Raw genomic sequence first — 25,496 nt, forward strand, 5'->3', positions numbered from 1 at the left:
CCCTTCTCCACGCCCCCTTACCACCGAGGCGCGCGAACATCTAAAGGTGCTAAACGCGGGGGTACTTGGAAGGCTGAAAATGAACCCTGATTCGGTGAAGCAGGAACTAAGAGTAAAAAGAAAAGGTGTGTGTGTGGGGGGGCGATTGAAATGAGAGCAGGTAGGCCGGGGAAACCGGGGCTGAAGACAGGAGAAGGCAGACGGATTGCGGACCAAAGACTGAGGGTTGGGGGAAATAGGCTGTTACATTCGGGCCCTGAAGCTTAAAGAACCGGCTTGGGAAGAAACTGGCTGCTCCTGCTCACCAAGATCCACCCACCTAACCGAGCCTGGCAACCAGCAGAGGCCCCTGATCTGCCGCACGGACCAAAGTCAGCCCAGCTGCCACGCCTGACCGCTCCCCACCGCGGTTCCGCCCGGACTCTGGATCCCGCCAACAGCTCCTGTGCAGGCAAGAGCGGCGCGGCTGCTAGGCGACACCATTCCCCACCCAGCCAAGGACGGCACAAGGCCCCGGATGCGAGGGAAGCCTACATTTCACGACCTTGGGTGATGCTTTGCGTTTAGATTCTCCTGCAGTGTCCCTCGGACTCTCTGTTAAAGACGGGGAGAAAGTGAGGGATAAGGACTCCAAATCCCAGAGTGCAGTTCTGTCTGGAGTCTTTTGCATGCTGGGAACTGAAGTCTATGAGAAGTGGAGGTAGGCCGTTCCCGGCGTGCAATGCGGGAGGCTGCGACGGTACAGGGGTGGTGGGGGGAACGACCCAGAGGCGGGAGGCGCAGTGGCTGAGGCGCGTCTGCGCCGGTGACCTGAATGAGGTAGACCATGACTGTGCCTTTGGTGGCGTCACCAGCTGGGCCGCTTTTCCTGGGATTTCTCTAAGCCATCTGCTGGTGGAACCGCTCCCAGGTAAGGTCGGGCTGTGGGTCAGCAGCGGGGGAGGAGTTGAGGGGAGCGGTCCCGGCTTAATGAAGCTCGTGTTGTTGGCGCGGGAGGACTCGGTCCAGGTCTGAAGAGGTGAGAAGACCCCCTTTTCTTGGGCGTTTACATACGTTCCACGGGTGCTGCCCTCTGTAAGAAGAAAAAGAAAGTTTTAGTTCTTTGCTCTCAGAATCTACTCCGTACAGTGGAGTGGGGCCGCACGGCCAAGATCATGGTTTCGGGTTGAGTGAAGAATTGAGAAGAGGACATATTCTCTTCTGCCGGCCTTACCTGTAGCACCATAGCCTTCGCGGATTGGAGGACTTGAAGATTGAAGAACGGGTTTACAGTGGAGGTTCTAGAAAGGAGTGTTAAGAATTTGCCCAACCTAATGCTGGGGTGGAGAGACAAGGGGCCTCAATACTCACCAGCCTAGATGCTGTCACTTCCTTGGTTACCGAGGATGCCCTCATATGAAAGCGTTTCTCAGGTGTTTACAGTTCTTTCGGTCAAGTTTTGTTCATCCCGCTGTGTTTAGACATTCATGAATTCGATACACTACTAGATAACTTTGTTAAGTCGCTGTCGACTTGAAATCTAAATGACATTTTCAACTGCTAAACCAGTGCCTCCAATTTTTTTTTTTTTAAGACTTTTTCTTACCTACAATTGATAGAAGTTTTCCTTCTGAAAATATGGTTTCTTTCCAAACCAAGTATTTGGGTGAAACAAAAAATAAAAGGTACTGATTTAGTGAGCTACATTTTAAAGACATTCATCAGATTTGTAGGAATGATAATTTTGTTGTATCCTTTATTGAGATTATGTGCCACATATTGTTCATTATTTTTTTAACCATGCTGACATTACATCCCCAGAACTTACTTGTCTTGTAACTCTTAAGTTTGTACTTTTTGACCAGTCTCTTTGTTTCTGTGAATTTTGGGGGTGTTCTGTTTTGTTTTTGTTTTTTAGATTTTGCATGTGAGATACATATAGTACTTGTATTTTTCTGTCTGGTACTTAGCATAATCATAATACTCTCAAGATCCCTCCATGTTGTCCCAGATGGCAAGATTTCATTCTTTTCATGGTTTAATAATCCATTGTATGTACCCCATTTTCTTTATTCATTTGTCAATGGCCACTTAAATTATTTCCATGTCTTGGCTACTGTAAATAGTTATGCAGTGGATGCGGGGGTGCAGATATCTCATGCACATCGTGATTTCGTTTTCTTCGGATATATACCCAGAGATAGAATTGCTGGATAATATGATAGTTCTGTTTTTAATTTTGAGTAATTTCTGTAACTGTTTTCCACAGTGACTACATTAGTTTCCATTCCCACCAGCAGTACACAAGAGTTCCCTTTTCTCCCCAGCCTCGCTAACCCTTGTTATCTCTTGTCTTTTCCATGACAGTAAACGGACAGGTGTGTGGTGATCCCTTATGGTTCTGATTCACATTTCCCTGATTTGTGATGTTGAGCACCTTCTCATATAACTGTTGGCCATTTGTATGTCTTTGGAAGAAGTTCCTCTCTCTGTTTTTAAATCAAATTATTTCCTTTTTTGCTGTTGAGTTGTATGAGTTCCTTACATATTTTGGATATTAACCCCTTATCAGATATATGATTTGCAGGTATTTTCTCCCTCCTATAGGTTGTCTTTTCATTTTGATGTTAGATTCCTTTGTTTTGCAGAAGCTTTTTAGTTTAGCATACTACCACTTGTTTATGTTTGCTTTTTGCCTTTGCTTTTGGTTCCAAATCCAGAAAGTCATTCTCAGCGAGCATGTGGCTCTCCAGTTTTTCTAGCACCATTTATTAGACTCTCCTTTCTTCATTGTATATTCTTGGTATTTGGTCTCTTTTGTTCCATTAACCTGTGTGTTTTATGCAAATGCCATTCTCTTATGATTACTATAACTTTGTCACTCTATCACTTAATCTTCATAACAGTCCAGTGAAGTGGGTGCCTATATCATCCTTATTTTCCAACCAAGTTGTAAAACTGAGGCTTGGAGAGGTTAAGTACTGTGCTAAAACTTAAATGGTGTGATTGAAAATGGATTTTTCAGGCTGGAGGACATTCTGTTTAATGCCATACTGCCTCTTCAGTCATGCTAAGAACCAGTATCTGTGAAGTGCTTGTTCTTCAGCCTTGCTCTCTATGGTAAATGTCATATTCTAATGATGAAATTTTGTTTACTTAGGAATTTGAATTACGTATTTTTCATGTTCAGTTTTTAATTCATAATTTAGCAAGGGAAGGAAGATATGAGATCTCATTTCTCTTATCACATGAGTCATATGCTAAAAACTTCATGTTTATTTTCGTCGTAACAATCTGTTTTTACTGCAGCACCTTGTTTTTCTTGGTTTTCCTTTGTTATAACTATCCTATATATTCATTTACTAGTTTTGTTTTGTCTGTATTGGTCTTTACTGCCCTTACTTCCCCTCACCCTGTTGTTCATATTTTTATTCCCAGCAACTCAAGGTACCTGGTATAATGATGAATTTTATTTTCATTTTTCAGAAGTGGAAATAGATTCAGAGAAGCTAAGTTATTTCCTAATAATTAATGATTCCCAATTGTAACCCAGATCTCAATTACAGTCCTGACTTAAATTTCAGTCATTTACTTAATCTAACAGTATTTTTGAGCTTTTACACTGTGCTAGTGTTGGTTCATAACCTCCTTGGGAGCCTCCTAGATAAAATCGGAAACTGGCTACTGAATGTGGAGGGCAGAGAGACCAAAGAAATGGGAAGGCCACTCCAGCTTGGTACATGGCAGTTTCACTAAGCAAAGGGGTCTTGCCTAGGAGGCTTGTCTTTGACAGCCAGAAGAATAATGGATCCCTGCACCCACCACACAAATCTTAAAAGTTTATGTAGAAAGAGGCCTTAACTGGGTTTAGTCAAGTGTATCATGGAAGTATTCTCAACACCATATCATTCTCTCAAGGCTATGTGGTTGCAGCAGCCTTGGGGAGCAGGAAAAGCAAACAGAACCACATTCCAAGGGGAGGGGATAAGGAGACTCAGATCACCTGGGTCCAGTTTATAGATCAACTGGCAGTCTTTTTGTGACCTGCCCCAACAGCTATATGTGGGGGATACAACGGGACACAAGTTTGCAGTGGTCTAGATCCTAGTGCATTGTGGTAAATTTGTACCTAACTGTGAATCAAGAAATTTAATCCAAGTTCTAGTTCAAACACTCACTATGTAATTTTGAGGAAAGTTGCTAAAACTCACTGTTACTTTTCGTCAGATTGTCTTCATCAGTCAGTTTTCACCAAGAGAAGAGATTTATGTGATAATTTTATAAGTGGGCTTATTAAAGGAACACTTGCCTGAACCTGCCTTCTTTCTTCTTCCTGGTTTTATGAGCAGTTTTATCTGACCAAAATCATCTCACAAGAAAGGCTTCCCTTTTATAATTACTACCTTTATTCCCTATATCAGGCAACTTATTTTATTTAAATGTTACTTCCATTCCCTTTTTAGCTGCCTTATAGAGAAAATGAATGGTAACTTATTTTTCCAGCATCTGTAATAAAATATGGCCATGAGAAATTTAGTATCCACTGTGTGTAATAAATGTTTTGTTTTGTTTGTTCTCCTGAAGAGGATTCAGTGTGCAACAAGCAGATACTTGTCATTTGACAGGAGACTGGAAAGATTAGGAGAAACAAGTATGAATGCAGACTTCACAAACTTTATGTGCTTTAAAAAAGTCATGAAATATAGATTATTTTTACTGAAGAAGATAACATCATGAAATTATTTTATGGAGAGAACTTTAGTTTTCAGGCTAAATAGTCCCAGGTTCATACAAAAGTTTCCTATAGGTTTATTTTTTCCACAATTATACTGTTGGATTTTTAGGAAAAGGGGTTCATGGTACAGTTTTGCTGAAGGAAGTATATTAAGTTTTGTATCTCTATGTTGTAGCTCTTAAGTGCTCTTCCATTGCATTTAGGTTGTTTGTGTGTATGTACAACATACATGACATGCCATTGTTGTAACACAAATCAGTAGCATTCACTCAGACTGTGAGCCTGTGTTGAATATGTTTATATGGCTAGAAGAAGTACTGGAATTTGCCTTAGTCTATTCATATTGCTTTAACAGAATACTCTGTGCTAGGTGGTTTATAAAAACAGGAATTTATTTCTCACAGTTCTGGAGACTAGAAAGTACTAAGATCAAGGCATGAGCATTTTCAGTGTCTCATGAGGGCCCACTTCCTGGTTAGTGGATAGTGTTTTTACTATTTCCTCACATGGCAGAAGGGACAAAAGATCTCTCTCACACCTCTTTGGTAAGGGCATAATCTCATTTGTGAAGACCCATCCTTATGACCTAATCACCTTTCAAAAGCCCCACCTTCAAATACCACATTGAACATTAGGATTTAACATGAATTTTAGGAGTACACGAACATCTACTCTATACTATTCCCACAGCTAACATTTAATACTAATGTGGTACGTTGTTATAGTAGTGGCCCCCAGTGAATCATGCCTCCCTCTATATATTCCTTTATGTAAACCTTTCTGTTTCCCTTAACTTCTACCCTTGCAAGTAGTTCTTTTGGGCAGAACCTAAAATGACTCCATAGCTGAGCTCATGACATCCATGAGAACTACTAGCTCTCATTCCCTTTCTCTCGTAATATGCTCCCTTGGAGATTCTTCAAAAATTCTATGATCTTAGCCCTTGTATAACCTCTCCTTCAGTGACTGCGATTTAACCTTGCTTGATGGGGGGGCAGGGGGAGATACACACACACACACACACACACACATATGTATATATTTATATGCCTTAAGTAAAGATATGAAAAGAGTTTGTGCACTGGGACTTGCCCCCCTTCTCTCCTGAGATCACCATTTAAGGAAGTTTAGGTTAATCTGCTAGAGGATATGACCACACATAGCAGAAACTAGCTTTCCAACCTAAGACCTCTACACTTCAGCAATTTTTATTTAAATTCTAATTGGTTAACATACAGTGCAATGTTGGTTTCAGGAATAGAATTCAGTGATTCATCATTTACATACAATACCCAGTGTTCATCGTATCAGGAGCCTTTTTTAATACCCATGACCCATCTAGTCTATGCCCCACCCACCTCCCTCCATCACCCCTCAGTTCTAAGAGTCTCTTATGGTTTGTCCTTCTCTCTTTCTTTTTTCCCCCCTTCTCATATGTTCATTTGTTTTGTTTCTTAAGTTCTGTGTATGAGTGAGATCATGCAGTATTTGTCTGTCTTTGACTTATTTTACTTCATATAATACACTTAATCTCCATACACATGGTTGCAAATGGCAAGATTTCATTCTTTTTGATGACTAATATTCCATATTCCATTGTGTATTCCATACACAATGGAATTCCATAATATTCCATTGTGTATATATATATATATATACACACACACACACACACACACACACACCACGTCTTCTTTATCCATGCATCAATTGATGAACACTTGGGTTCTTTCCATAGTTTGGCTCTTGTTGATAATGCTGCTGTGAACATCAGGATGCATGCACACCATCAAATCTGTATTTTTGTACCCTTTGGGTAAATATCTAGTAGTGCAAATTGCTGGATCATAGGGTAGTTCTATTTTTAACTTTTTGAGGAACCCCCATACAGTTTTCCAGAGTGGCTGCACCAGTTTGCATTCCCACAAACAGTGTAAGAAAGATCACCTTTCTCCATATCCTTGCCAACATCTCTTGTTTCCTGTATTGTTAATTTTAGCCATTCTGAGAAGTGTGAGGTTGTATCTCATGGTTTTGATTTGTGCTTCCTTGATGATGAGTGATGTTGAACATCTTTTCATGTGTCTGTTGGCCATCTGGATGTCGTCTTTGAAAAATGTCTATTCATGTCTTCTGCCCATTTTTTATTGGATTACTTGTTTTTTGGGTGTTGATTTTGGTAAGTTCTTTATGGATTTTGGATACTAATCCTTTATTGGTTATGTCATTTGCAAATATCTCGTGCCATTCCATAGGCTTTTAGTTTTGTTGATTGTTTCTTTGGCTGTGCAGAAGCTTTTACCTTGATGAAGTCCAATGGTTCATTTTTGCTTTTGTTCCCCTTGCCTCCAAAGATGTGTGTAGTATGTTGCTACAGCTGAGGTCAAGGAGATTGCTGCTTGTGTTCTCCTCTAGGATTTTGATGGCTTCCTGTCTCACATTTAGGTCTTTCATCCATTTTTGAATTTATTTTTGTATGTGGGTAAGAAAGTAGTCCAGTTTCGTTCTTAGGCATGTTGCTGTCCCATCTTCCCAACACCCTTTGTTGAAGAGACAATCTTTTTTCCATTGGATATTCTTTCCTGCTTCATTGAAGATTAATTGACCATAGAGTTATGAGCCCATTTTAAGTTTCTCTTATCTGTTCCGTTGATCTATATGTCTTTTTTTTGTGCCAGTACCATACTGTCTTGGTGATTATAGCTTTGTATTATAGACGGAAGTTTGGAATGGTGGTGCCTCCAGCTTTGCTTTTCTTTTTCAAGGTTGTTTTGGCTATTTGGGGTCTTTTGTGGTTCCATACAAATTTTCGGATTGTTCTAACTCAGTGAAAAAGCTGGTGTTTTTTTGATAGGGTTTTCATTAAATGTACAGATTGCTTTTGGTAGTATAGATATTTTAACAGTGTTTTTCCAATCTGTGATCATGGAATGCTTTTCCATTTCTTTGTGTCCTCTTCAATTTCTTTCATCAGTGTCCTATAGTTTTTTAGAGTACAGATCTTTTACCTCTCTGGTTACGTTTATTCCTAGCTATCTTATGGTTTTTGGTGCAATTGCAAATGTGATAGATTCCTTCGTTTCTTTTTCTGCTGCTTTAGTATTGGTGTATGGAAATACAACAGATTTCTGTATGTTGACTTTATATCTTGCAACTGCGTGTATTTGTTCTTGAAATCTTTTGGTGTAGTCTTTGAGTTTTCTGCATGAAGTATCATGTTGTCTGTGATAGTGAGAGTTTGACTTCTTCCTTGCCAATTTGGATGCCTTTTATTTCTTTTTGTTGTCTGATTGCTGAGGCTAGAACTTCCAGTACTATGTTAAATAACAGCGGTAAGAGTGGACATCCCCATCTTGTTCCTAACCTTAGAGTAAAAGCTCTCAGTTTTTCCCCACTGGGGATGATGTTAGCTGTGGGTCTTTCGTATATGGCCTTTATGATGTTGAGGTATGTTTCCTTTAACTGTACTTTGTTGAGGGTTTTTATCAAGAATGGATGTTGTATTTTTGTCAGATGCTTTTTCTGTGTCTATTGACAGGATCATATGGTTTTTATACCCCTTTTTTTATCCTTTCTTTTGTTAATTTGGTGTATCACCTCTATTGATTTGTGAATATTGAACCATTCCTGCAGCTCAGGAATAAATCCCATGCAATTGTGAATAATTCTTTTAACATACTGTTGAGTTCAGTTTGCTGATATCTTGTTGAGAATTTTTGCATCCATGTTCATCAGAGATATTGGCCTGTAATTCTCCTTTTTAGTGGAGACCCCCTACACTTTAGATTTCCTGCTCTAATCAAGAGGATAACTATAAGCAATAGGGACCCCAGGCACAACCAGCAACAGTAATATATATGTATAGTTATATATTTATATGTGTATATATATATATATATACCTACATATACTTGTGTATATGTATCAAATAAATATATTTATATCAAGGAATGGACTTAAAAAATTATGGGGCTGGTAAATTCAGAATTTGTATATGTAGAGTTTGTAGATGTAGAGTAGGCTGGAAAAGTGGAAACTCTCCAGTAGGATCTGATGCTGCAGTCTTGAGGTAGAAATTCTTTTTAGGGAAACTTCAGTTTTGCTCTGAAGGTAATTCAACTGATTAGATGAGGTCCATCCACATTATGGAATATAATCTTTATTTAAAGTCATTGGATTGTAAACGTTAATTAACCACAGCTACAAAATACTTTCATACCAACACCTTGATTAGTATTTGATACTACTCTCGCCTAGCCAAGTTGACATATAAAGCTAACCATAACAGTACTCATCATGAATAGTAAGCATTTTATAATGCCATTTACTTGATGAATAGCATTTCACTGGTAAACCCACATGATGCTTCTTAAACCCCTCACCCATACCAAGTTTGTAGAATTTTAAAGATAATCCAAGGGAGTTTAATGATGAAACAAAGGGAGTGAGCTAGTTCTAGTGCATGCTTGTGAGCTCAGTTGTGGAATCATCTGAGGTTCTGCCCCCAAAGCCACCTGTGGGAGTAGAGGATGGAAGTAGGGGTCATGATTGTAAATAGATCTCAGTGAATAAAAGCTGGATATCACGTTTCCAAGGAGGGACTAAGGGTCTTCCTTCTAATGAAGGAAGTTGAAATAGAAATAAAAGGAACTTGAGGTGATGATTCCCAGTAGTATGGGGTTTTGTCCCATACATGTCAAGTAAGCATTTTTGTTTTCCTTTCTTTCACCATTTTGCTCTAATGCTGTAGTGTTCGCAAACTATGTTTAACAAGAATGTAAGGTACTCTCATATCTAAAGAAGGAAGAGTAGAACCCCATTCCATGACAAGAGGCTTCTTATTTGCAGTGATCCAGAGCTTGGAGCAGAGGACAATCCCCAAAGTTAAATCAAGTTGAGAGTTTTGATTATTATGTTGGAATTTAGTGTTTCAGTTACTGAATGAACTGCATTGCAACTTAATGTGACTGTATAACTCTTCATTAACTATTTAGAAATCCTGGGAACTGTCCAAGTTTCTTAAAGTTGCATTTTATAACCTTAAGTTTTTTTAAACCTTTAAATTCAACCTAAAAAAAAAAACAAACTTATTTTATAAACTTACCCTTTTTCTCTATAACAACTCAAATTGAAAGGACTAAGTGCCTTAGTCAATTTGTTTCAAAGTTGATCAGGGCATCTGGGTGGCACAGTCAGTTAGGCATCCAAGTCTTGGTTTCCACTCAGGTTGTGATCTCAGGGTTATGGGATCAAGCCTGATGTGGAGTCTGCTTGGGATTCTCTCTCTCCCCGCTCTACCCCTCTGCCTCCCCACCCCCTACATGTGCGCACATGCTCTCTTTCTCTAAAATAAATAAATACGTCTTTAAAAAAAACTTGTTTAAATTCCCTTAATTTAAAATTGTATTTATAGGGGCGCCTGAGTGGCTCAGTCGGTTAAGCATCTACCTTCAGCCAAGGTTATGATTCTGGAGTCCCAGGGATTGAGTCCCATTTGGGGGGGGTCCCTGCTCAGTGGGGAGTCTGCTTCTCACTCTCCCCTGGTCCCCCTCCCTGCCCCCTGCTCATGCTCTCTCTCTTTAATAAGTGGATAAAATCTTTAAAAAATTATATTTACAATTTGAATGTATTCATTCGTATTCAAGGACTTCAGATACCTGACTTAAAAAGCAAAACTTTCTCAATACTTAAAACAATTTGTATAAACAAGTAAATTAAGCTTAAAACTATAGCAACTCCCAAGTCCTTACAAAATTCCAATAATATCTGTAAACTTTGCTAAATTATTATACTTTTCAACTAAAAAGTCTAAATCCACAAATTGCATGGTTTATAATTTAATATAATATATGTTATATATTATTGTATCATATAAAATTGTACTTTATGGTTTTGAAGCTAATATACCAAGAGTCTACGGTGTATGTCGAGTCTCTTAAACATGATTAATACTGTAATAATCATATGTATATTGTTCCCCAATATAACTTTGAAGTAGTAGAGGTTTAATTTACTGTTTTTCTTCTAGTAATTTTAATTTTTCCTGTGGTGAGAACACTTAAGCAAACAGTTTGACAAACAGCAGTTTGGGGTAAGAATCCCAAATGTCCCCAGATCAGGGTCCTGAGATTATATATGGGAGAGAGATTTGTGACCTATACACAGGACTTGATTTTCACCCACCTAGTGGTGGATGTCCTGAATTGTTTTGTTTTTCTAAATTACAATCACATACACACACACACACAATGGGAGAATGAAATGGTTTTTACACATTAGGTGCTCTGTTTATATCTTCCTGAGAGTATTGCTCAAGAACCTTCTGACCTGTTCTAGTGCTGGCTAGTGGACCTGCTTGCATGGTTCTCATTCTGGGTATTTCTTTTGTTGCTGTCTTGCATTGGATCCCCTGTTTCCTGATTTCCCTCCCTTTCTGTTTCTTGGTATACTCCCTCATTTATTGGAATATGTCTTCTGTTAGTTTCCTGAGAAGAGGAGACACCAGAGATAAGGTTTTTGAGAACTTGAATATCTTAAGATTTCTTTTTTGTTCTGGAAATTTGTGTTTATTAATATCAAATTTTAGGTTAGAAATTATTATCCCTCCGAAATTTGAAGCATTACTCCTTTTTTTCTGGATAGCTCCCCCTCCCCACCCTATCCCCCAGCTTCCAGTGTTAGTGGGGAAAAAAAAGAGAGAGATTTGTTTGAATTCCTAATCTTTGCTATGAAACCTGCTTTCTTCTTTTCTGGAAGTTTTTAGACGCCTCTTTTTTGTTTGTTTCCAGGGTTGTAAAATTTTATAAGATTCTGAGCCTAGTTGGTAGAAGATAACTGGAAAGTCTCAAAATACAGACTTTTAGTTAACCTTCATTTTCAGTTTGCTACCTTTGTTTTCACTTGTATCCCCTTTATCAGTCACCCTGTGTTTCATCTATTTCGGAGAGGAAGTCTCTAGTCTTCTGCCGTGCTATAGGAGAAAAGTTTACTTGCCTGTACCCAATGACAAAGGAATCTAAATTTTAACAAATACATCTGTTCCTTTTTCTTGAGATTCTTGTCACCAGTTTTGAGATTGATGCTGGCAGGGATGCAAAAAAACTTTTTAGCTTTACCTCTTAAGATTAAGATGCATTTTCCTGAGCTCTGTTGAATCGCCACTAAACTTTTGTTTTTGGAGCTTCCAAAATCCAATGGTCTTTATCCTTGTGAATTTTTAAATTTTTATTTATTTTATTATTTTTTTGCTTTTTGCTTTTTAGTACCTTGAGTGTCATTTTAGTATGTGATTGAGAAGAAGTGAGGCAAATGCCCGTTCAGTATCTCCAATCTTTAAACAACTGCCACTAATTTTTTCTGGGGTAAGGTGTAAGTTCATACTCTTTAGAGATGATAAATCAGTTCTGGATTCTTATAAACTCTTAGATCATTTTTCTTTTACTTGAAAACTATTTCTTCAAAAGGTACAGCTTACTTCCTTTTGTAATTTCTAAGACTGGATTTTGCATTTCTTTAAGTATTATATTCTAAGGTTTTCCTATCTGATTCTAAACGTACTTTAATACTTTCTTATAGGCTTTTGTGTGTCTGTATCCTTATATAAAACTTTCACCTGATTTTAAGTCTCTCTGCCCTCCCTACTGTCTTCTTCTCTCATCTAGCAAGAACTCCTGTAGATATATATCAGGTCTTAGATCTTCTGGCTCTTTAATTAGTTTCTTCTTGCTGCTGTAATAGATTACCACAAATAAAGTGACTTAACACAAATTTGTTATTTTATAATTATGTAGGTACAAAATTGGTTTCCCTAGACTAAAATTGAGAGTCAGTAGGCTGTGGTCACTTTAGAGGCTCAAATGAAGAATATGTTTCTTTGGTTTTTCCAGCTTTTGGAAGCCAAAATTCCCTGCCTTGTGGTCCCAGCCTGCCATCACATCACTCCCATCTCCTTTCCTGACTCTCCTGCCTCCCTCTTTAACTTCTAAGGTCTCTTGTCATTGAATTGGCCCACCCAGATAATGAAGATATAATCCCCTCATCTCAACACCCTCAATTTATTTTAATAGGTTTTTTTTTAATAAAGATTTTATTTATTTATTTGTCAGAGAGAGAGAGGAGCGAGAGTGAACACAAGCAGACAGAGTGGCAGGCAGAGGCAGAGGGAGAAGCAGGCTCCCTGCCAAGCAAGGAGCATGATGTGGGACTCGATCCGAGGATGCTGGGATCATGACCTGAGCTGAAGGCAGCCGCTTAACCAACTGAGCCACCCAGGCATCCCTCAAAACCCTCAATTAAATCACATGTTGTAATGTCTCTTTTGCCATATAAAGTAACATTATCACAGATTCAGGGGATTTGGTTATGAATGGTTTTGGTGGGCCATAATTCCGCCTTCCACAGATAATGCTAAAATGATACTAATGACACTACTCAAGCTGGAAAAGTGTATCATTGGCTTGTTTTTCAAGAGTACCCTCCAACCTTATTTTTATTATATGGCTCATTCTTCAGTATTGTCCAGTTAACACATCTTCTTTTACTCTAAACCGTTCTCTTAAATTCTTTCTAAAGCAGTGACTTAATTATGAATTGTCATGTATGAAGCCTGTTCTCTAGATTAAAATCATTTGTTGTAATGAGAAATACACTGATTTAGATCTGGGTTTTAAGCTCATTGCTAAGCAGATAACATAAATCAATCAAATAAATCAGTGTGAAAAAATAGGGAGACTATAGTTAAATGGCTAGTATACAGTTAGCTTAGGCTTAAAATGCCTTTAAACACATTTAAGATATTTTTAAAAGGCTCTAACCAAATTAAACAAGGCTGCAGGCTAACAGTTTGGATGCCTAATTAATAGTTGATCTTCAGGTATATAAGATACTAAAATATATGCTTCATCTACATTTCAGAAAATTCATGTTCAGTATCTTCTATTTTTTTTCTTTCTAACAAAAATTTATTTACTGCTTCTGGAGTATACCATACTCGGTTTTTTGTTTTGTTTTGTTTTTTAAAGATTTTATTTATTTATTTATTTGACAGACAGAGATCACAAGTAGGCAGAGAAGCAGGCAGAGAGAGGGGAGGAAGCAGGCTCCCCACTGAGCAGAGAGCCCAATGCGGGGCTCAATCCCAGGACCCTGGGATCATGACCTGAGCCGAAGGCAGAAGCTTTAACCCACTGAGCCACCCAGGCATCCCCCCCATACTAGGTTTTTAAAGTGTGTGTGTGTGTGTGTGTGTGTGTATATGTATATATATGTGTTTCCCTGAATAACCTGACCTGTGACAATTGATAAGGAGTCACTGTTGTTAGCTGGAGAGGTAAGTCCAGAGATTAAATGGTGTGATGAAGATTCTAATAGAAATATGAAATACATGAAGGAGCAATTTTGTTTTAAGTTAGGAATTTGGAGAGGTGGTTAGCTCATGCTTTTCAGAGGTGGATGAAATTTGAGCTGAGCTTTGAAGAATTCTCTGGGAGAATTAACATTCACTATTTTACTTATCTTTTGATGAAAATTTTATTTAGATGAAGAAACAAAGATGCTTATTTCATCTTATCTTCATGATTTTTTCCCCCAGATTTTGTCCAAAAGTGCTTGTGGAAAAGATGGCTGATATTAACCTCAAAGAAATAACCTTAATAGTAGGTGTGGTTACTGCCTGCTATTGGAACAGCCTCTTTTGTGGTTTTGTTTTTGATGATGTTTCAGCAATACTGGATAATAAAGACCTGCATCCATCTACACCTTTAAAAACTTTATTTCAGAATGACTTCTGGGGAACTCCTATGTCTGAGGTAAGTAGTTATTTATCGGTTATATGCATCTTAGATTTTAAAATATTCTAAGTTTATTACTCCTGATTTCTTTTATCAACATTGTCATCATAGCACTTATGAATTTGTTTCCCTAAAATGTATATGTTAGATAGGAAGTAGAAGATGTGATTATCTTTTTCTTCTTCTTCTTTTTTTTAAAGATTTTATTTTTTATTTATTTGACAGAGAGTTCACAAGTAGGCAGAGTGGCAGGCAGAGAGAGAAGGGGAAGCAGGCTCCCCGCTGAGCAGAGAGCCTGATGTGGTGCTCAATCCCAGGACCCTGGGATCATGACCTGAACCAAAGGCAGAAGCTTTAACCCACTGAGCCACCCAGGCACCCCAGTGTGATTGTATTCTTTAAAGCAGTACATGATTCTTTCCTTGGTTGTGTACCTTGGTTTAATCTTTCTAAAAACAACATACGTGTGTGAAAACCAAATGTGTTAGGATAGCAATAAGTGTAAACAAATCTATTTCTTGATAATTTTTTTTCATGAATCAGGCAAAAGAGATAACCACTTATTATACATTTAACCGTCTAAAAATATGTGACTTCAGTATAAATAGATTAGACTTTAAAGGTAAAGGTATTGAGTTTTTTTCTGCAGAAAATTTTAAATTTGTGTCATATTTGTTAACTACTAGTTATTTTAATTTTATATTGAGAATCCAAAAGTTCATTTTTTAATGAAGATATATTTATTTTGTCAGTATATTTATCTTGAAGGTCATTATTAAACTTTTGGGAATTAAACTTTTGTCATTTTGGGATCCCATAGATTGGATCCTACTGTTATATTACATAATAGTTGTATGAAATTGGTGAGACTATAGCTTTTAGATGGCAAGATGTATGAAAAATATGATCTATAAAAGAATAATACCTCAAGGATAAATAAATGAATTAATCTATAGTACCTGGCGCATAGTTGAACTGTAACATACAACAGTCTTTCATAGTTTGTCAGTTGTCATTCATGGTCCCTTTCCACATTCTTTAAATATGGAAGCTTCTCAAGAATGGGAACAAAGTCTGTCATTCCTCTAGTCACAAGCACCTAAGTATTTTTTCTTGTTAAATAAGCAGACTTTATTTTCTTGTAACCTTCCTCTTCTCACCCAATTCTAGCCTTTAAAAGAAATGAATATTTGATAATGAGAAAAAGATATGATTCTGTATTATAAGATACATTATGTTCTAGGCATTTTCTTTCCTTCTACCCTTGCATTTTTTTCCCTAGTGGGCCTTAGAAAAATGTGTCCATTTCCCCAACTTAAGCTAGTATCTGTCGTGATTTTAATCATGACATTGAGATTTTAACTGAAAGATTAGCTGGCCAGATTAAGGGTCTCATGAAAGTTATCATACCATGGTGTCAGTGGCTGTGTTTTGTGACATCCTCAGCTTTACAGATTGAAAATTTGATTTTGTTCAGAGGACCTATAAGTGGACAGATTAAGAAAAATACTTATAATAAACACAGATTAAGAAAAATACTCATCATAAATACTCAATAAAATACTCATAATGAATGAACAAATTTGAATAACAGTATATGGTGGAGATGGCTGCTTACTCCTTTTTTCTGAGGGGTATATTCTCTTTCTGTAGGGAAATGCGCCATTACTCTTTCTTTTTTTTTTTTTTTTTTTTAAGATTGTATTTATTTATTTGACAGAGAGAGGGAACACAAGCAGGGAGAGTGGGAGAAGGAGATGCAGACTTCCCGCTGAACAAGGAGCCCAGTGCAGGGCTCCCTGGGATCGTGACCAGACCCAAAGGCAGAAACAGAACAACTGAGCCATCCAGGCATGCCCCAAGGAAGAATTATTCTGAGTAGTATTTAGGTATTACAGGTTTTCTTGACCAGCCTGGAATTAGCACATTCAGAGATCTAATGGTTGGTATCATCAAGTAATGATAGCCTGGAAGCCTATCTGTGAGTGCCCAAACCTTCATAAGGATTTTTGTAGATCTTAAAGACACCTTTTGGGCTTTGGACATACTCGTGAGCTGCACAAATACTGGCATAGTAGGGATCTTTGGAGTCCTCTGGGCCTCTTGGTGTTTAGATTATCTCTTTAGTAAACCAATTCTTTGGATAACTAATACTCTGTTTTTGAATGGTTCATTGGATTATAAGTCTAGCGACAAATTAGAATCTGCTTGGGGCACTTAAAAAGTATTACGAAGGCTCTGTTCAAATTTGTTATAGCTATCTCAGAATGGGATGTGGACATCAGTATATTTGTCTTGTTATTTTTGTGTGTGTTTGCTTTTTTATTTTTCTTGTGGGATTTGAGGGGTGGGAGGAGTAGAGGATTAGGTTTTTTCTGTTTATCCAAATAATGGATTTGAGTTGAGAACCACTGAGCTGTAATGAGCCATCTCTTCTGGCATTTGGCTTATGAAATATCTTTGTTAAGGTAAATTTTGCAAATTCCCATTTCACTTTGTTTTACCATCACTAGATGGAGATTCACATTAATAGGAGACTATTAGCCTATTCATTATATTCACGCTTATGTTTCTATTGCCAACTAATACTATGAGTAATTAAGTTTTTTCTTTAATATACCTGAATTTAATAATGATCTATGTTGTTTTGTTTGTAACAGAACTAGCTATTTTACTATATTTTCACAGAGTAGTCTACTGTTGTGTACTACACTGATGACTTTTTATCACAAAGGAGGCTTAGATTACTAATGTGTTGTGTGAATAATTAATTATATTAATAATTTAATTTTTAATTGGCCGTTAGCTGTGACTGTACATCTAATTGACCTAACAAAACATTTTTGCATATTGCAATTAAAAATAACCTGTTCCCTGCACTTTCGGACTTCATCCTTTTGACTGGCAAATATGTCCCACTGGAACTTCGGTAACCTTTCAGGCACTCAAAAGGTTTCTAGGCCTTTTTTTCCTTTTATATGCACATCATGGCAGCTCAGTATAATGCCTTAAAAATAATTTTGTATAGCTGAGCTCAATCAAATGATGTACAAAAATTAAACAGCCAAGAGCATTCTAGTTAACATCACTCATGGTGTTCGTAGTCCATACAGAGATATTAAAATGTTCCTGTCTTCAAATTGAGAAATGTTTGTTCCTCATGGTTCCTAATGTTCCTTAGTAAGGATGAACAGGCTTAAGTCAACACCTGTAATATCAGAGTTATAGCAGAATATGGTAAGGAGTAGGAGAGCAAAGAAGGTGAGTGTGAATGCCCTTACATAAAACTTAAAAAAAATAACTAGAATATTTTACGTGTTTTTGTCCTGTGTATTTTATTCTTAAATCTGGTTTGATTTTTGTCTTACGGTAAAAATATTTCTGGTTAAATGAAACTTCTAACTGGTAAAGAAATTCAGCAGCTTCACCTAAAATTTGATTTATTGCCAGGAATACTACCATAACAAAGGTATCTATTCTGTTATTCTAAGGAAATTTTTGTTCTTGTGTTATTCTGTGTGTAGTACTTGGGGATTTTTTTGGCTTAATATATTCGGGTTTACATATGAAGAAGGTATTTTTCATAAAACAATTAGATAGTACTTTTCGGAGTCTTCACTATTAAAACTGACCTGGTAAACATTTTGTTTTATTTCCTTTTGAGAATCTGGGCAGCAGTTACATAAATGCTTGTATTAGTAATAGATTGGAAAGGAGGCTTTGGAGAGAATCCTGTGTTCTAATTTGATCAATGCCACTATTGTCTTGCTTTATTTTTGTTTAAATTTTTTGTATTGAAGAGGAATTAATAGTCATATGTTCTTCCTCTACTGTTAATGGGATGGGATATTTGCAAAAGGAGGAAATTGCCTTTGTTTTGGGACTAAGGAAATAGGAAAACACATTATAAAACTATCTTTTAGGTTTGTGTTATCCTTGGGACATTTCTTTATTTATTTACTTTATTGCTATATCTCAGCCAAACGTAGATTGTTTTAATAGTAAATGCAAGGATTAGTTTATGTGCCCTGAAGGACCATGGTACTTTAATGATGATGGTTTTTTTTTCCTTTTAGGAAAGAAGCCACAAGTCTTACCGTCCCTTAACAGTGTTGACATTTCGCTTAAATTATCTGTTTAGTGAACTGAAACCAATGTCATATCATCTCCTAAATATGATTTTTCATGCTGTGGTTAGTGTGATATTTCTTAAAGTCTGCAAACTTTTTCTGGACAACAGGAGTAGTATGATTGCTTCTTTACTTTTTGCAGTGCACCCAATACACACAGAAGCAGTAAGTAAAACTGTAAATCAGTGTTCTTTTCTTCTTTTTTTTTTAACAAAGCTTACATAGTGACTATAATGGTATGTTTTTAAGAAAAAAATTTAACCATGGCCTTAATTAAAATATTTGAAGATTTTTAAAATTGGTATAAGTCTTAACTTCCTAGTGTAGAGTCTAACTTCCTACTACATAAAATTTTTAAATTAATTTATTTTTAAGATTTTATTTATTTATTAGAAAGAGAGCACACAAGCAGGAGAGCCCACAGGCAAAGGGAGAGGGAGAAGCAGGTTCCCACTGAGCAGGGAGCCCAATGTGGGGCTCGATCCCAGGACCCTGGAATCACAAGCTGAGCTGAAGGCAGGCACTTAACTGACTGAGCCACCCAGATGCCCCTAAAATTTTTAAATTTAAAACAAATTTTGGAACATAAACATTTGTTATTTAAGGACATAAGATATAATTGCTCAAGATGAATAACGTGAAGTATAAATGAATGTAGTCCTTTGCTAATTGGTTTTTTATGAATATAGATTTAAAATATTTGTCAACTTTGCAGTGTGTTTCAAAGGACAGAAAATAATAAAACAAATTTAGTTAAAAGAATGAAAATATATGTAAATATATAGCAAAATACATGTAAATATTATAACTGATGAAAATAATCAGTACTTTCATGTTGTCTGATGCCCCATGTTTTAAAATTGTGAACTGTCTTTGCTGTGCCAGTATGTCTGTCAGCCCCTACCTACCAAGACGTATTACAACTTTTTCTTGATAACCTTGAAACCCCAAAATTGCCTCTCATCAGAGCAAAAAGGACTCTTTATTGCTTTGTTATAGGCTTTCAGTTGTAAGCAAAAGTATGTTTAACCTCTGTTGTACTTGAATGGGTCTGTGTGTATTGGAAGGGATTTGTGTATCTCTCTCACTGTCTTGAAACTTTTTATGTCTAGTTGAACAAACATTTTTCCGTGCACTTAAAAAAATGATAGGTGGTTTTAAATTCTACAGTGAGTTCAGAATAAAGGAAAGGGTTTGAGGGTTTTATATTTAAAATTTTAGAATTAAAAAAATGACTTTTATTTATTTGAGAAACAGACAGAACACAAGCAGCCAGAAGGCAGAGGGAGAGGGACAAGTAGACTCCCTGCTGGGAGCAGGGAGCCCTGTGTGGGTCTTGATCCCCAAGACCCTGAGATCGTGACCTGAACTGGAGTCAGACTCAACTGGCTGAGCCACCCAGGAACCCCAAAAAAGAACTTATTTAAAGTTTATTGTCTTGAGTTTACACATTTATTATGAGATAGAACTTACTGAATTTATGAGTATTTTTATATTTTAAGAATACTTGTATTTTAAGAAAATATGTAAGGTCTTAGGTTTTTTTTTTTTTTTAATTAAGAACTATTCTAGATGCTATACTAATATTTAAGATGTTTCTGTTGAGCGAAGATGGGTAAATAGTACGCAGGACTTCTCCGTATCTATTTTTGTAACTTCCTGTGAGTCTATAATTATTTCAAAATAGTAATCAAAAAACTATTGTAGAGTCACTGGTAAATTTATTTTTATGGAAGTTATACAAATTCACCACATGAGGGCACTCAGAGAATGTCTAAGAAACTGGAATGTGTGCTTTAAAAATTACGGTAATTTGATTTTTGAAGTGCTGTTATTATATATGGCAGTTAAATTTTCAAGAGAGTCTTCATTAATATGAACTACCCTCCCTTTTCCATTTTAGGTAACAGGTGTTGTAGGAAGAGCAGAACTTTTGTCCTCTATCTTTTTTTTAGCTGCATTTTTGTCATATACCAGATCAAAAGGACCAGATAATTCCATAGGTGAGTGTCTAAAATTTAATTTTTTTCTCTATATCTATAAAACTTGATCAAGTAATGTTTATTTACTCTGTTTCTTATAAAATATATGCCACACTTGGGTTTATCTTTATATATTTTACTACTTCAGCATGTATGGACATATGAACATGATATGCAACATTATCAATATTAAAAATTTTTTTGCATGTAGTTTATACTTCATTATGACTAACAGATTCTGTATGTTTTAACTTAAAAATGTTACCCTAGAATATAGGAGTTTTAGAGTCATTCTTAGTTCCATGTGCTGTTATCTATAAATGATACAACTACTAATACTTAAGTTGTCTTTCTATAATAACACCTGTGAAGGCTGTGAATTGTATTGTTTAGGTAAAGTTGAAAGCTTATTGGAATATAACTTTCATTATGTGTTGATCATAGTTCAGCTACTTATTGAGTCCCTACCGTGTGGCCCACCCTGAAAAATGCTTTGTACAAATTAGGTTATTAATCCTGCAAATTGCCAGCTATTAGCATAAAACAAGCTCCAGGCAATAAAAATGATTTTTTAGAAGTGTGGGAACAGTGGGTATGAAAGAGTTTACATGATGGTAACCTATATTTGGTTCATCTTAAAATTTAACTCTGAGTTTTTTTCCTACATTTCTGGACAATTTTCTCACTATAGACCCAAAGTACTGATGATAAGGAGCCTAATTTTGTATTAATGTAAACTAAGGCTCAAGAAATAAGTGATTTAGCCAAACACTTATAGTGTCTTCTTAGATTTGCAATATGGGTACGTTTCTGTCTCCATTTCCTAGAATGGTTCCTTATATACAGTAAGTGTTCATTATATATGTATTTAGCAAATGACCAAGTGAGCAATTAAACAATTCTGATAAAAAAGATGCTGACCCTGCTTTTGAACCTCTCTCTATCCTCTTAGCTTCCATAATACTTCATATTCCACATTATGTAATTTTACACTTGAGACAATAAACAGTTTTGTTATCATCTTTGTATTCACTGTTTTCTAATGTATATTGTCCTTTGCAGGTTTTTTCCAATTTGTAATTATTTGATTACTTTAAATTCTAGGCTATTAATGACCCATCCATAACCCCCTTCTTTTTTTTTAAAGCATGATCTACTTGAGGGCCTTTGTTCCTTTCTGTTAGCTTGGGTTTCTGCCCAAATGTCATCTGTACACCATTCATCTTCCCCATTCCCTTCTGTTTCCTTTCACCTTCTATTTTTCTTCATAACACACGTCATTTGACAAATACATCTTTACTTTTTTGACTGTTATCCCTCCCCACAAAATTTAGCAGTTACTCGGAATAATGGTCTGAATATGTGATTGCTGGAGGTTTATATCTTTACGCATGTAAAATCAGTTTAGAAGCTTATTTTTTGAAGTTGGAATGGATTTTAATTATTTAAATTGAATCTATACTTACACATGTATCTATTTTTAAGTATTGTTAATGTATTTAGCTGGGAGACTTGTTTTGGACAAAATCACACATGGTAGCTTTAACCACAGAGAGCTGTTTATAAAATCGAAGTTTATGTTCACACGGTAATATAGCCACCAAAAGTTGAAGAACTAAAGTGACTGGTTTCAGTAAAGCTCTTGCCTTTATTAGAGCTATTAGTTGCTAAGATTGAATCCCACATTGCATAAGGCAGCTGTTTGCTTTCTCTGTCTTGGAATGGAATTACAAACTAGTAAGAAGCTCTGAATTTAATGTCAGAAGAACCAGGTTAAAGTCATGATTTCTTTATTGTGCATGACTTTTTTTTAGACCTCCAAAATTATTTCCTCATCTTAAAAATGGGTATGATTATATCAGTTATCCTATTGGTATAATCTCCTACTTTTGTAGTTTTGATGGTTTCGATCTAACTAGAATATAAGGGTTTTTTTTGTTTGTTTTGTTTTGTTTTTTTGAGGAAAGGAATACTATTATACAGAGTATCTCCAATAGTGTTTCAAAGTTTTTTGAGTTGTTTAGCTTTTAGTAATTTAATCTATAAAGTATTTTAAAGTTAAAAGCAATTTCAAAAATAAATGAATTTCTGTATTAAACTGAATGAGAAAAGAAAATATATTAGATTCATAGATTGTTTTTTATTTATACCTGGGATTAATTGAGTTTTTACTTTGATTAATGTTCTTAATAAATAAACCTAAGGTCACACAATCATACTATAATATATCTTTTAAACTGGAAAAGAATTAGAGATTATATTTTCCAGTAGGTAAACTGAAACTCAGAAAAGTTGCCCAAAGTCACAAAGCAAGCTAGTAGTAGACCCAGAATTACTCTCACAATTCTTCTTTAATCAAATTACTATTCTACTAGTAGATGTTTACTTAAAGTTGATGAAGTAGGTTTTCTGTTTAAATAGAACTTATAAATATTCTATTGCAAATTTTTTAAAAGAATAGTAAATTCTTACCATGAACCTGTTTCAGTTTTTATACTTTTTTTTTTTTTTAATAGATGTTAGTCTACTTTGCCCAGTAGTTTTCAGTTTCAGGTTTTTAATTAAACATACAGATGTCTGTGTAATAAAGTATTTGTCTTCATTACAAACTGATAGTTCATTAATCACTTCATTAGTCACAACACTCCAGCCTATGAGTTTCTCTTCTCCACAAAAAATTTTAGTGCAAGTTATACGTCTTGATGTTTTGTTTTCAGTATGTAAAGGAAAAATCACTTAAAACATTTGAATACATTTTAAAGTATAAAGTACAGGTTAGTGGGAAATAACATAAATTTGAATATAGAATCACAAATAAAGTTTATTATAATAGTTGTCTAACTTAAAATATCTGTTTATGATGTTATAAAATTGTTTTGTGTAGTTCTATATTTTTGTGTTTTTAAATTGCAGTATGGACTCCAATTGCTTTGACGGTGGTTTTAGTTGCTGTTGCAACATTGTGTAAAGAACAAGGAATAACAGTTGTCGGAATTTGCTGTGTGTATGAAGTATTTATTGCACAAGGGGTAAGGAGAAATATGTTTTTTTGCTATCCTTTATCATACTTGAATTCTCTTGTAATAAACTTGTTTTCTAAATATGTCATTATGTAATTTAATCTGTATACCAAAAAAATTTGCAAGAAACCAGCATGTTTTATCTTCAGATCCATTGAAAATTACTGAACATTTTATGACTCGTTCAATTTTTTAAGGACAACTCTTTGAATTTCAATAATGGAATCATGAGGCAATTTGGAAATGTGTACAGTAATATTATACAATATAATTCAGTATTAGATAAGATTATTTGGCTCAGTTTTATTCATAATCAGTTTCACAAATTGCTCCATATTGATTTTATAATTATAGTCAATTTATAACTAAATTGCATTTTGAAAATCCTGCATTGGAAACATTATAGTATATTGTTATTTAAAACTCTTTTTTCCTTTTACAGTATACTTTGCCATTATTATGGACTACTGCTGGACAGTTTTTCCGTGGAAAGAGTACTATTCCATTTTCAATGTTGCAGACACTAATAAAACTCATTGTTTTGATGTTCAGTACACTATTACTTGTTGTAATTAGAGTCCAGGTTATTCAGTCCCAACTTCCGGTATTCACCAGGTATGAAATTCAGTTTTTCTTTTTTTTATTCTTTCTTTCTTTAACTCTTAAGATTAAGAGTGTTTCAGAAAGTCTTTGATTTATATTGAGGTTTTTTAACCGCTTCATTGAGGTATAATATTTTTTTTAAAACCTGTATATATTTATAATGTACAAATTAGTAGCTTTTGACCTATGTGTATACTTGTGAAACCACCAGAATGAAAATAATGATTTTTACTTAATGGTACAGCGATTTTAACTTGATCAGTTAAGTGGCAAGTCTTTTATATTCTTAGTGATTTTTGTCCACTTGTTCTAATAATTATTGAGAAGAGGATGTTAAAATCTGTGACTATAATGTCTATTTCTACTTGTAGTTTTATCAGTTTTTGTTTCATGTGAGTTAAAGCTCTGTTACTAAGTGCATAACATTTAGGCTTGTGTTTAAATGAGTTTCTTTATCTCTGATGATACTTTATCTCTGGTCTTTACTCAGAAATTCGCTTTATCTTCTTTTTCTTAGTGTTACATTGTTTATCTTTTTTCATCCTTTACCTTTTTATCTATCAGTATATTTATAATATATTTATATTATATTTAAAGTTGACTTCTTATAAGCTGCATAAAGCTGGATCTTCCTTTCTTGTAATATTTTTAAATATTTTTTTAAGTGAACTGTTTCAACTGTTTACATTCAACGTAATTTTCATCTTGTACCATGTTTCTTTGTGACTAAAGGACTTTCTTTAACATTTCTTGACTTGTAGGTCTGCTGGTGCTGAATTGTTTTAGCTTTTACATATAAAAATATCTTTATTTTACATTTGTTTTTTAAAAATAATTTGAATTCTGAGTATAGGATTCTGCATTGATTGTTATGCATTCAGCACTCTAGTAATGATACTCTACTATATTCTAGCTTGCATTATTTTCACTGGGAATCTTCTGTCATTTTTATTTTTATGCTTCTGCATGTAGTGTGTCTTTTACTCTGTGCCTGCTTGTATTATTTTCTCTTTGTCATTTTTTCTCTATTTTTTAAAAATTGAGGCACAATTGATATATAACACTATTAGTTTTAGGTATACAGTGTAGTGATTTGATACATGTATATTGAGAAATGATTATCATGATAAGTTAATATCCATCCATTACCACACATAATTTAAAAAAAAAATTTTCTTGTGATGAGAACTTTTTAAGATCTATTTTCTTTGGAATTTTCAAATACACAATACACTATCATTAACTATAGTCACTGCTGC

General features: G+C 35.4%; 2 protein-coding genes across 9 annotated transcripts in view; one reads left to right on the forward strand and one right to left on the reverse strand.

Annotated features, from left to right (window-relative positions):
- Window positions 1–631, reverse strand: part of CEP290 (centrosomal protein 290) — a 95,058-nt gene extending 94,427 nt beyond the window's left edge. The window contains exon 1 of one of the 7 annotated variants that reach the window (XM_032874176.1): window positions 535–631. The gene's annotated coding sequence lies outside the window, so the exon portion shown is untranslated. Of the gene's footprint in view, window positions 1–21; window positions 38–305; window positions 512–534 lie in introns of those variants that run through there. The other 6 variants (XM_032874178.1, XM_032874175.1, XM_032874177.1 and 3 more) reach the window with 6 other exon arrangements.
- Window positions 632–735: 104 nt separating this feature from the next.
- The window catches only part of TMTC3 (transmembrane O-mannosyltransferase targeting cadherins 3), a 51,167-nt gene continuing 26,406 nt past the window's right edge, over window positions 736–25,496 (forward strand). The window contains exons 1-6 of one of the 2 annotated variants that reach the window (XM_032874185.1): window positions 736–910; window positions 14,304–14,520; window positions 18,579–18,797; window positions 20,536–20,635; window positions 23,528–23,643; window positions 24,077–24,249. In XM_032874185.1, the coding sequence (XP_032730076.1) occupies window positions 14,332–14,520; window positions 18,579–18,797; window positions 20,536–20,635; window positions 23,528–23,643; window positions 24,077–24,249 (797 nt within the window). In that variant the 5' untranslated portion in view covers window positions 736–910; window positions 14,304–14,331. Of the gene's footprint in view, window positions 911–932; window positions 1,019–14,303; window positions 14,521–18,578; window positions 18,798–20,535; window positions 20,636–23,527; window positions 23,644–24,076; window positions 24,250–25,496 lie in introns of those variants that run through there. The other variant, XM_032874186.1, reaches the window with a different exon arrangement.

Source organism: Lontra canadensis, unplaced genomic scaffold (genome assembly GCF_010015895.1).
Source record: "Lontra canadensis isolate GAN:19392208 unplaced genomic scaffold, GSC_riverotter_1.0 scaffold52, whole genome shotgun sequence".
NCBI lineage: Eukaryota > Metazoa > Chordata > Mammalia > Carnivora > Mustelidae > Lontra > Lontra canadensis.